General features: G+C 39.0%; 1 protein-coding gene across 1 annotated transcript; it reads left to right on the top strand.

The window, feature by feature from the left end:
- Window positions 1–626: 626 nt before the first annotated feature.
- tada2a (transcriptional adaptor 2A) lies at window positions 627–12,083 on the top strand. The gene is made up of 15 exons (XM_054627160.1): window positions 627–714; window positions 1,192–1,298; window positions 1,379–1,438; window positions 1,531–1,622; window positions 2,431–2,588; window positions 3,080–3,168; window positions 3,395–3,467; window positions 3,577–3,640; window positions 5,252–5,295; window positions 7,576–7,686; window positions 9,246–9,317; window positions 9,794–9,926; window positions 10,318–10,361; window positions 10,735–10,814; window positions 11,556–12,083. Exons 1-15 carry the CDS (start codon window positions 690–692, stop codon window positions 11,739–11,741), a joined length of 1,338 nt encoding a protein of 445 aa, XP_054483135.1. The 5' UTR covers window positions 627–689; the 3' UTR covers window positions 11,742–12,083.
- Window positions 12,084–13,169: the final 1,086 nt, after the last annotated feature.

The following is a 13,169-nucleotide window of genomic DNA, read 5'->3' as shown; positions in this document are numbered from 1 at the left end:
TATTTTTTTTTAATGCTATAACTTATTTAATTTACGCACCGTTTTAGGTTTTAGATGATATTTTTTCCTCCAAGGTTTTCTTTTTATTGCTATGTATTTGTATGAGCATTGTTGGAGTTAGCCTGAGAACTAAGCTTTGTATTTTACAGCAACTGCTTCACTGTAATATACAGTACCAGTCAAAAGTTTGGACACACCTTCTCATTCAACTACTTTGAAGAATCTAAAATATAAAACATATTCTGGTTTGTTGAGCATTTGTTTGTTTACCACATAATTCCATATGTGTTCCTTCATAGTTTGGATGTTTTTAATATTAATCTACAATGTAGAAAAACATTTAAATAAAGAAAAACCATTGAATGAGAAGGTGTGTCCAAATGTTTGACTGGTACTGTATGTCAATTGTTAATATGACAATATGACAATAAAGAAACTTGACTTAAACTAGCCATTTACATTCAATTTAAAATAGAGTTGGTACTGTGAGGAGAAAAAGGGGCAGAAATAGAGAAGGGAGCTAATGACTAAATTAAGAATAGGTTCAATCTGAACGGCATATTTCACATCTTCCAGAAGATGGCAGTAATGCACCACTGAGGACACCAGCTACCTTTAACCTGAAAAGAAGAAGAAGAAGAAGAAAAAACTAATCTTTGTGGTATTAGGTTTATTAAAACTGTTGTCTTATGGACCGCCTGGCATCCTTTGGAAGTAAGTCACTTAATTATTAGTATTATAGCTAAGTTATTATAGCTGTAGTGTTCTCTGAACGTGTCGCTCCTCTGTAGGTTATTTGTGGATAATTGCAAAAGCTTCACTGCATTGCTTTGCTAGCATTAGCACATATAGCTATATTTACATTTCGACACATTTGTCAGTCTTTGAATAGCTGTTGTTGCTCAAAACAACCTATCTCGTGGTTACCTATTGGACAACTTGCAGACACGATAACTGTGATGTTGATATAGTTTAACCTTACTAGTTAAGCTGTAAAAGAAGCGTTAGCACAGCTAGCATTAAGGCTAATGTGACCGGTTTATGCAGTGGTTTGTTTACAGCCGAAGATTAGCATTGGCTGGCTTCAACTTTAGTTTGCCCTGTCTAGTTTTTAAGTGATTAGTTTTGCATAATAGCTAATACTTGTCTTGTTAATCGACAGTGATTGATGACTAATTATGTTCATTTCAGATGATCCTTTTGATAAACCACCATGCAGAGGTTGCTCATCCTATCTAACTGAGCCTTACATCAAGTGTGCAGAATGTGGACCCTCGCCTTTTTTACTCTGCCTCCAGGTGAGCATGTGCCAAATGTTATTAGTGCTCGTGTTTAATTACACACTGAAATTAAACGGTTTTCTTATTTTTTATTTCAGTGTTTCACCAAAGGATTTGAATACAAGAAGCATGAGAGTGATCACAAATATGAAATCATGGTGAGTAAACTTTAAAAAAAATTGTTTCGCACATTCAGACACTCTCCTCACACATATAACATATTTATCATTACTCTTTGCTCCCAATACAGACTTCAGACTTCCCTGTGCTGGAGCCTGGGTGGACGGCACAGGAAGAGATGGCCCTGTTGGAGGCAGTCATGGACTGTGGCTTTGGAAACTGGTGAGTGCTTTGTCATTTGTAGCTTGTAAGTTAGTTTCTTGGTCAATAGTGTTGATGCCGAGATGAAGGCTTAGTGAGGCAGAAAGATATCTTTACCTAACAATCCATTATTGTCTGGATATTACGTTCTTCCCTCATATTTTCCTTTTTATTAGACTGAAAATGTGTAGAGTAACTGTGACTGACTTTTAAGATTGGTACTTTATATTATTAGTTGTTTGACGTAATGTTAAATATTTCACCATATAAAGAAAACCACTTGAATATAGACATCACGTTACTTGATGAGTAAGTCAAAAGTTGCTTATTCATTTTGTATATGTGAATTCATGCGCACCAGTAAATGCTGCGACACCATGTATTGGTAAGCAATAGCATGACTGCAACTACAGCTGTTTAATGACATGGAATATCAAATGTTTGGCTTGAAGGCTTGAGTGTGAAATTTTCAAAATCTATTGCTATAAAAAAAGCTATTGGCTGAAAACTAACTAATAATAATGCTTCGAGACTTTTCATCATGAAATTGGTCTTTGAACAAATGCTGTACAAGTACAATAAGTCTGTAGAGCGGGATAGGCTTTTGAATAAAACAAGGATTGAGTGGTCTTGATTCCATTCTTTGAAACATTGAGTGAAAGGCCTTCGCAGTTATTATTTTGATGACTAAAATATATTTCGACAACACTGTACTGTACTGCGTGATATGCATAGAATATTTACAACCTGGTGGATTTAGTCATATACTTTTTCTTCAAGCTATTGTTGCACACTAACAATTTTTGTTTGTGCCATTTCTCACCTGCAGGCAGGATGTGGCATATCAGATGCGCACTAAAACCAAGGAGGAATGCGAGAGCCACTATATGAAGAATTTCATTCATAACCCGCTCTTCTCCTCCACCTTGCTCAGCCTCCGGAAAACAAAAGACTCGCGCTTTGCTGAGGGCGCTATTCCTTTCAAACGTCAGTATTCACATTATCTGATTCTTCTTTGTTGTCTTCACTAATGTTACAGCAAGAATACGATACCTCTCAGCCATTAGCTCTGTATGTTTTAAGATTAAACTTTTTGGATTAAGTTTTGAAAATGATAGTAGCATTGATTAAGGGCCTTCAGAGCATCCAGCTGAATGATTAAGTAACTGAAGAGAGACAAACTTGAAGTCTGATACTAACATAGCAGTTGGACAGAAGGAGTTGGTGAGTCAGGAACTTTCTCAGTTTCTAGAGGTCCCAAGGTCTCCATCTGTCACAACGCTCGACAAACATTTTGCTGTCATGTTCACGCAGCAGAGAGGGGAACTCTTCATATTTCTGATATTTCTTACGACTGCTATAAGTATTCAAAGTCTTGGAAGGAGTTTGCAGGAGGCAGATTTCTTCGTTTTCATACAAAATGCAAACAAAATGATAACATTTTATTGTGCATATACGATATTGCTCTGATTTTACAGCCACTGATGATCCTCCTCGGCCTACATTTGACTCTGTGCTGTCTCGAGATATGGCTGGATACATGCCTGCCAGAGCAGACTTCATGGAGGTGAGGGGATACATGCGTCCTGTTTATTTATCATCTATGTGAACCGGCCGCTAGATGGCTCATTGCTAATTCGTTATATTGAAACAGTGACTCATGCTCTTATTGTTGTATCCCAGCGTTTGCTATCACTCATAACTTGTTTTCGAATATGAGCCCTTACCTGGAATCATTGATTCATTTGCTTACTATGAAATACAAAACACATGATTTCTCACTGTCCTGCTAGGAGTTTGACAACTATGCAGAATGGGATTTGAAAGACATCGACTTTGTGGATGATGACTCGGACATCCTACGTGGTGTGTAGAATCTAAATAGATTTTTTTTTTTTATGGAATTGTTGTTCATTTTGTAAATTGAAGATGGTGTTAACTACAACTTTTACTCATGTGTATTCTTTAATTTCAGCACTCAAGCTTTCAGTTGTTGATATTTATCATTCAAGACTAAGAGAGAGACAGCGAAGGAAAAAGTAGGTCATTCTTTTCTCCATTAAATGATGAATAATCAATACTGATATATTTGTCTTCATGTAATGACTCATGTCTGTCAGTAGATGGCACTTTAAGCTTCTACATTGACCTCTTTAAGCCTCATTCCCTACAGATTCTTTTTATGCTTTCTGGTTGAATGAATTCATTTCATACCAAATTAAAATTTACAAGGCAAACAATTTTGAACCCCTATCTGTACCTTCTTAATATTAATGAATTCAAATTCAATTGCTAAACTTTATTATTTTGTTATTAGCACAAGTCCTGTGAGACTGGAATTGTTCAGCAGAGTGATTCTAATTGCATATTTAAGCATTTTTTACAGGCTCTCATTTCAAGCTACAGGGAGTCATTTTGGTGCAAGCTGAAAAGGTCCCATGTCACAGGTGTTCATTATGCTGGCAAAAGCATAGCATGGCGAAGTGTCAAAAGACTCTTAACACACGCTACCCTCCTGTTAAGGTTTATTTCTATTCAAACCTTGAGTATTTTTGGGAATGGGGAAAAGTTGTGTTTTCCAGTGAATTCTGTGCATGCCAAACTGACATTTATCCAAGTGTTTGGCAGGTAAAGACAGCATTCTCACTGCAGGAAAGTTTGGAAATTCTGAAACCCCATTTGGATTTCAGAAAGACTCTAAAAACACCTTTAGTGACTTTATATGACACTTTTGCTCTAATGTACATTTTCTTCAGAGCTGAAACAATTAGTTGAAAAAATGACCAACTGTTTTGATTGTCAACTAGAATGAGCATTACATTTATATCAATAAGGGTAGCCTAAATAATAGAAACACCTGCCAGTCATACATGTTGGAGCTTAATAGCACCGAAAACTACATCCTTCCAAACGATTGTACAGATTGGTTAAATCAACACCTCTATCAAAAAGTGAACATTATAAGCTTCATGAAGGTAGGAGGATTATTATCAACAGACTGTTGTATTAGAATGCAAAAGGTTTTGCTAAGTGTACCTAATAAAGTGGCAACTGAGTTTACCAATAGATCACCGAGCCAAATTCCTTGCATTATAGTACTTGGCAATAAACAGCTTCTTATTCTGATTAATAAGCATAGGTTTTGGACAAACCAAAAAAAAAAACAGTTTAAGGAGGAGGGATTAAAGTAATCGGTAGTTGCAGCCCCTTATTGCCTTGTAAGTTTTCTATGACGTAAAAAAATTTCATTTGAAGGTGTTAGTCAGTTTGTACTCTTTCTAGAGCTCTTCCCCACCTTCAACCTTTTAGCTGTCATTCTTGGACATCCACAGTCAATCCTTGCTGTAATGGATCCATCACTAAATCAACTCTAACGAGTTTGTGCTCCCCAAGCACGGTGGTATGGCATGTCTGGCTGGGGAGTCATGTGTTTCCTAGTTCTCTCCTCTTTCCCGTTGTAGAACAAGTTTCACCTAGCTGCTGTGTACAAGACAGGTGTATTTATTGGGTTTTCAATGCTATGATTACTTTATAGACTAAACCAGCCAAGATAATTGCATATGTTCAAATGCCAAGCTTAATGTTGAAGAAATAGAGCAATCAAAACATTAACTTGCATATTAATAAATCTACATCTTGATTTCCTGCAGGGTTATCCGAGACCACGGACTGATTAACCTGCGGAAATTCCAGAGTAAGTCCTCTTGTGAAACTCCCACTAGCTTGACTGTGACAGTATTCTTAGCAACTCAGGGAGGAATCTGATATCTAGCAGCCAAATCGCTGCTGAGGGTTTCTATGGATGCATGCAAACAACTACAGCGTAATAACCACAGTTAACCTCTGTGTTCCCTCGGGGAGCATAAGTATGGCATCTGATGGAGTTCATTTTTATGATCGAGGCTGCAAATAGTCTGTTTGCCAATGTGCATCGGCATGATTGCTTCACTGCGATTAGATCCCTGTGCGGTGAGCACTGCTGCCATAATGACTGAAATGCAGGGGTCTTCTTTTATTGATCCACCTGTCAAAGGTTGGATTTCAGCTGCGAGCTCAGTAATGTAATTCTTTGCATCTTTTGGGTTTTTACACCAGAGGTCAGACAGATGGGGAAAGTCTCTATTTTTTCTTTTTAACTACGTACGACCACACCGCCCATCGTTACATCTCCACGTGTGGCTCTGTGAAATTGCCTGTGGTTTGTGAGTTGAAGAGTTCTGCCCTCATGTTTTATTTATGCATCCTCCAGCCTCCAGTTAGCCCTCCTCGCTTGTTTCCTCCCTCCATTCCCTTATCTCCCCAGTCTTTCAAGACAAAGGGGAACTCAGAGTAGCTGTAGAGCTGCAGACTGGTTGTCATGGAGACTGTCAAAGACTGTGTGCCGTTACGGTGTGTATGTGTGTTCATGTGTGTGTCACATGCAATAATGGAGGCAGTATCCGAGCCCGGGAGGCTCAACAGTATCATGTCTCAGTAAGTGCCCGAGGCAGATTGACCACCTTTATTGTTTTCAGGGCAGTTGTCTCTCTAATGTCATGTATGGGCTTTTTACATTAAATGGTTCAAGTCTTGTGTTGTTTATTGTTTATTGTTTATTAACTGGATCCCCATTAGCTGATGCCTTGGCAGCCGCTTATCTTCCTGGGGTCCACAGAAAGGACAAAACATAATACATACAATAAATGATGTAAAACAATACAGTCAGAATAGTTCAAATAGTTAGAATAGTTGTTGTTTTGTTAAGAGTCAGTGTTTGTTTGCAACCACACAGAAATCCGTTGTTAGTGTCTCCTGAGAGACAACATTGTTCCATGTGTCCACTGTTAAAAAGCATGACTTCATGTGTTTGGCCTGAGATACCAGCTGCTAATTAGCACTTGTGTGCAGGATCCTGATGAAGGAACTTGAAACAGACACACACACACACACACACACACACACACACACACACACACACACACACACACACACACACAACCACTTCTCTCACGCCCACACAACAGCTTTTCTCTCTGTCTTTGACACCTGTCTGTTTCTCAGCAACACTTTGAGACGAACACAACAAGCTCTTCAGAAAGTTTGTATGTTTGCATGAGTATAGAGTTAAATGATGGGTTACGAGTTGCTTTTTAATGCAGCAAGGTTGCTTGATCTGATGGTTTAATAGATGTCCTTGTTGTGCTCTTAAACCAGGCTCTGAATTAGTAAAAGGAGAAAAAAAAAATCTAAAACAAAACTGAATTAAAAACGCAAATAAGCAGGGTTTGAACCTGCTTAGCTGCTTAGCGTCAGCATGTTAGCATGTTGATATTTAGCTCAAAACACCACTACCTAATTACAGCCTTTCAGAGACTTAGGAGACTTAGTCTTGTTAAAAGGTTAGCGAGAATTGCGTATTTTTGCTGTTCAGAAAGAGTGAGTCTGTCAGTCGAAAAGCAGCCCTGCGTTGCGCCGTCTGGTGCGTCATAAACCAGCATGCAAAAGCTATCTGATAGTCAATAGCCGTTGCTGCAACAACAATATATACAAAAGAGTTTACCAAGGAAGTAAAGTTTTTTTTGATATGTTATTTGTACAGTGCATAGTGTGCAATGATGCCAGGAGGAAAATAACATTTACAGATCCATACAATCGTTTCTGTAAATCCCCACACGGCAGTTTCACAGCATAATTCTGCAGTGCAGCCACAGAATGAATTTGATAATGTATACTATATATATATATTATTTACATGCATATAAATAAATCCATTGTTGAATCAGAGCTGTTGATGAAGTAGACAGTGCAGTTTGTCGGAAATCAGGCAAACAAAAATAAACTAAATTACTGCATTTCTTCCTCAAATGCACAAAACAATCACATCAACCATTGATGTGTAAAAGTATCTAAGGGGGTGGATTTTTCTTTCATATTTCTCTGTTATATTTGTTTGTATCTTCTGCCCACACACTTCTCTTCTCCGTCTCTCTTTCAGTGCTGGAGCGATGTTACCCAAAGGAGGTGCAGGAGCTGTATGATGTCATGAGACGATTTGCCAGAGTGGTCGGACCAATTGAACACGACAAATTCATTGAAAGTCATGCACGTTAGTATCTGGCTGAGTAAACATGGATAGGCTCTAAGAGTCACAAACACAGAATTCATTTAACCAGTCCTTTCCAAAGTGCCTCGGCATTACTAGTTTATTGTGGCCTCAAAGGATGTTATTTCTGTTGGACGATAATGTCAGAATGCCCCTTTTGTTTTAGATTCCCAGTATATGTTTATGTAGAAAGGGTTGACAAATTAAAGGGAAAACCAACATGAAGTGTCTTAATAAGATGTTATTCCACTATGACCAGAACAGCTTCCCTTGTTGTAGATTCTCCAAATTTCTGAAACTCAGTTTTTTTAGGAAGATATTCTTTCAATTGGAGTTTTGAAGATGGTGAAGAGGGCTCTTTATTCTGTTTTTATGCTCTTTATTCTGTTTGTAGAAGTGAAAATTCTATGCCTGTTTGATTTCTGGGGGAGAGTTAGATGAAAGATTGATACCACTCGTATATCTGTCCATTAAGTATAAGGCATCAGCCACCAGCTGATTAGCATAGCATAAAGACTGCCTTGGGTCTGTAAAACACTAACTAAATTTGCATACCTCCATCTGTAAACCTATAAACAATTCGCAGATTAAAGGATGTTTAAGTGCTGAACTATTTCTTGGCTCTCAGCAGTTGCCAGGCAGTCAGCGGAGACTCCAGGAAGTTACTGATCACTGCCAATAGATAGTCTGGGACATACAGCCACCCCTGGGAAATGGCAAATTGTTGTTTTTCCATTTTGGTGTTTAATATACAGTTCTATAAAACTGCAATAATTGAATTTCTTTGACAACTGTGGGCCGCGAAAACAATTTGAGGCTTTGTTTGTGTTTCCACCTGATAAAGGAAAGTCCAATAACCCTTGGTCTCTACCAACTCCTGAGGGAAATATCTGGGTCTTTAGCTGCAAAATGCTCTACTTTGTTTACCAGCTAGTCTCTAACTGTGTCTGTAGTTTGGTGCTGAGGAAGTAGTGTACAGTTGTGTTTCCAGAGCTTTTTTGCCGCCTGCTGCGACAGAAAACAAAGCTTGGAGAGCAGTGAGAGTGAACCCAAACATAAAAGTTGTTGGACAGACAGCTAAACAAGCTAAAACTGACTATTAAGCTGTTCAACCCTAACCCTACATCTGCTTTATCGTGAGACTCACTGCCCAATGACATGTCCTATCCTCAGCCTTTCAAAGTCAATGCCTTTCCTCAACCATCTCGTGAGAGTTTTGCAAATCGAGGGTTAACATAAACATAAACAACCCTGTGTTCCCTTGTTTCCAGTCTTTCTGCTAAGCTAAGCTAACCGTCTGCTCCAGTAATCCAATAACCATGTTTACCACAATCTCAACTTTAAATTTGAAATTTTGTCTTTATTGGTCAACAACATGTATGAATATTGAAGGATTTGAATTTGTATGTAACTCTTTGTATGAAACTGAGTGATGCAAAAATGCTTATTCATAGTGTGGGATGAAGTGTTGAGACTTAAGCTTGGGTTGTTAAAGACAGAGTTCAAATAACTGTCTTTGTAAGAGTCTCTTCAGAGTTGCCTTCATCTCTCTTTTCTTGCAGTGGAGTTCGAGCTGAGGAGAGAGATCCGCAGGCTGCAGGAGTACAGAAAGGCAGGGATCAAATCTTTCTGCAGTGAGTTTAGTTTGACCTTTTCACTCCTCTGTTCAACAAATCTTCATTTTAAAAGTTTCATGAGTAAGCGGGGGAAATGTATTCATATTCAGATTTGAGTGGATGTCTTTATTTGGAGTTTGGCTTCAAAATGTTTCCATTGCACCAACAGTGCAGTGAATCAGGTCTTTGAATCATTTTGGGGTACTATAATGTTTGGCTAGTGTGTTGTTGCATGGCACACAAAGAAACTGAATATTTTATTGAGCTGCTATAACAGCTACACTTGGAATGATAACAGAGAATTGCTGACAGAATTATTAAATACTTAAATATCCCCTTTTACATAATGAATGATTTCAGTAAATGATAAGTCTTACTTAATCATTAAAAACCGAGTCTCACCTGGAGACTGCCCATCGTCACTTTCCGAGTATTAATCCCTAACCTGAACCCATTGATGTCTCTGCTGACCTTTTTGTGTAACTTACTCTTAGGTGCCAAGGTGTATGAGCGGGCGAAGCGAATGCGGGAGGAGGAGCGTCGGAAGCGGACCATGTTGTGCGACGTGCTGCAGTACATCCAGGATGGCAGAGCCTGCCAGCAGTGGCTCAGCAAACAGGCTGCAATGTGAGACTTTCTGCTCGTTATCCAGTGTGAAGTAGAAGGGCTGCTCAAGTCGCACTCCTTGGAGACGCCCACCTCCGTCATCACACTCACACACAGCCGTTCGGAGCCTAACAGAGCAGACGTTTATGGTGCTGTGCTTCCTACTTAAACCTCAGTCTCTTCGGTATTTTTGGTCTTTTTTAATGATCGTTGCTCTTTGGGTGGTATCCAAGATCCTCTAATTATTCCACCTTTAAAAAAATCTTGAATGCGATGATTCATGTTTTTTGGATGATGATCCAAGTGACTGTAGAGAATAGTGAACAAAGCCCAGAAAAGCTGTGTGTAAGTGGGACGTGGGTGTGTATAAATAGGTTTGTAGAGATGCTAACACTTGACTTTCTGATTACAGAGATGCTGGCATCACTCCAGCTGTCACAACGATCACAGTGTCAGGTATGCAGCTTGTTTCTCCACCTTTCCGTCTGTGCTCCCTCCTATCTGCCTCCTTGGCATGGCCCCAGGCACAGTCACATTAATGCAGACGCTCCTCCATAAATACACTCGAAAAATCGGCCCCTACATGCATCTCTTTTTTGCTGTTTTTCCCTTTTAAATTAGCTGCCTTTCCTTAACCTCTAGAGCACAAATAGGAAGCACATTCCCATGCAGCTATATTTACACAATTTACTTCCCCCAATTCCCTGTCGCCTCCAAGCAGAGGAATTAACTGCATGTTGTCAGCCTGCTGTTATGTTATTTGTAGGGCGGACCAACACTGGGGTGCTGCAAATGTCTGTTTAACTGTTGTTGAATTTCTGCTCCACAGCAACAGGAAGGCGGAGCGCCCCTCCTCTTAATCTGACTGGGTTGCCTGGGACAGAGAAACTCAACGAGCGGGAGAAAGAGGTACGACTCTCCCATATCTGTGCCTAAAGGCTCATACAGAAAGACTTAAGTATGCTCCAAATCAAGATGGTTGTTTAATGTGTTGCCCAGATACTTCCAAAACTGCTAAATTGTTTACACTTGTACTGAACAGCCACAATCATATGCGAGGCAAGAATCTTATACCACATGCATTTTAGGGAGGATCATTCAAATAATAGGTGGAGACATGTTAACAGAGGTTTATTGTGTAGTCCGGTGGTTTAACTAAGGTCATAGTTAGCTGTGCATGGAAAATTTCCACCTGTCCACAGCCATGCTAGCAGCTCTGCAAGGCTGCACAAAGAGCTAAATGCTAACATCAGTATACCAACATGCTCACAATGACAATGCTAACATGCTGGTGTGTTGCAGGTATGATGTTTACCATGTTCACCATCCTAGTTTGGTGTGTCAGCATGCTTACATTAGCAGTTTTTTGGTCATAAACCGAAGTATTGGACTTATTCAAATTATGACCTACAGATGGCGCTAATTGAAAAGTCAGAGGATCACCAAAAGTCAGTATTGTTACTCCTTTGGGGATAATGACAAAATGAACACAAACTTTAAATCACGACAATAGTTATTTAGATTTCAGTCTGGACGAAATCAGTCTGGACCAACTTGGTGGAGCCTATTTAAGGATACTGAGCCTTAAATTAGACATTGTACATGTTTTTAAATGTCTCTTACTCCTTTGTATTTGTTTTGTGCGTGTAGTTATGCCAGGTTGTGCGGCTGGTGCCGGGGGCCTACCTGGAATACAAGCAGGCCTTGCTGAACGAGTGCAGACGGCAGGGTGGGCTTAGGCTGGCACAGGCCAGAGCGCTGATCAAGATCGATGTCAACAAGACGCGCAAAATCTATGATTTCCTAATCAAGGAGGGCTACATCACTAAGGCCTAGGAACCTTTCCTTTGACCACAAAGGAGAATGGATTGTGGTTAGTGGTTCATGTTTTTCTAATCTTGTAACATTGTTATGCTGTGTAATGTTAGATGTTCAGATTGTTGCTGCTCCTTTTGAAATTTTGTAACATTTGTAAGGTCTGGTAATGTTTTTGAGTCTAAAATGTATTAAAATGGCAATTCTCATATCATTCTCTGTCAGAAGAACAGGGGCTCATGCTAAATGAGGATGTATTTATTTCTCCTGTCATAAAATGTTTATGAAAAAACAATGTATGCATATGCTGATTTTTTTATTTTTTTGCTTTGACGAACATGTCTAGTGACACCTTATTTTACAGGCCCCATAGTTTCCCATAACTTACTCTAGATTAATTTCTTTGTAACGGTAAATCAAAAGGACGTTTTGTGTAAAGAACGCTGTAATTTTGCACTAATTATAGGGGAAGCAGAGACTGTTCAATTGGTACCTCTGCTAAATGCCTGTAATGTAATGTAATGTAATGTACCTTCTAATTAATTTATTCCATTTAATTCAAATTATAATCGGACGGTCTTTCAGTCAATAATCAGCTATCATGAAATTTTCTGCAGGCGAACATACAATTCAACATTCATGGTGGACAAAATTTTTCTATAATATATTTACTTTTACTGGAGCAGTTCTATCAAGAAAATGTCTCTGGAAATCATCAACTGCTCATAAACTTTACTAATCAAACAAAAAAATAATATTAAGAAACCTCTTGGAACATGTGTTTATAAAGCAAACTTCTTTTGCAAAATCATTAAAACATTTTTTTAATGCTCTCAATGTTGTTTATAGAAGCAAGCAGGAGAGGTAATGGATATGGATCATCCTTGACGCCCGACAAACAACTTTATGAACTCACAATATATATCAAGTTTATCAGTAGCTCTAACAACGATTTTAAATACAATAACAAGTAGTAAAAGGTCATTTATCATGTATTCCTGTCCATGAATTGCTGCTACAGGTTTCCAGATTATGTATACTATAGATCCCGATGTAGAGTCATAAAATGTACCCTGATCCTCGCTGAGCTGATTTTTGAATAATGCTACACAGTGACACAGGCAGTTAGTGGCATCAGTGTCTCGATCCTCTCTGTCTCCATCTGTACACATTTGAACGGTGCGACGTGGGAGAACCGTGATGAATCTAACACCGACAGGAGGCCATCAGCCTCCGTTAGGCTTATCTGAGCAGCCGCAGCATCAACCTCAGCTAACAGCCTGATTATAACAGTAGATTCAACCTTTGATGATTACGGACTGTCGAACATCTGAGCCAAATACTAAAGTTCAGGGATAGGATCTGAATTTAGGAGGATGTGAAGGATAAGAAATGCAGAACTTTTTTTATGCCTCCTTGTATCTTATTAAATCATTGCTCCTCAATAAA

Source organism: Anoplopoma fimbria, chromosome 1 (genome assembly GCF_027596085.1).
Source record: "Anoplopoma fimbria isolate UVic2021 breed Golden Eagle Sablefish chromosome 1, Afim_UVic_2022, whole genome shotgun sequence".
Taxonomy (NCBI): domain Eukaryota; kingdom Metazoa; phylum Chordata; class Actinopteri; order Perciformes; family Anoplopomatidae; genus Anoplopoma; species Anoplopoma fimbria.
The sequence above is the reverse complement of the archived record's forward strand: the minus strand, read 5'-3'. Positions and strand labels throughout refer to the sequence as shown.

Bases quoted from the DNA above. Each gene is read 5' to 3' on its own strand.
- tada2a (XM_054627160.1), top strand. From the start codon at position 690: ATGGACCGCCTGGCATCCTTTGGAA. The intron at 3,468-3,576 runs GTGTGTAGAATC...CTTTAATTTCAG, and splicing joins TGACTCGGACATCCTACGTG to CACTCAAGCTTTCAGTTGTT. The intron at 5,296-7,575 runs GTAAGTCCTCTT...TCTCTCTTTCAG, and splicing joins TAACCTGCGGAAATTCCAGA to TGCTGGAGCGATGTTACCCA.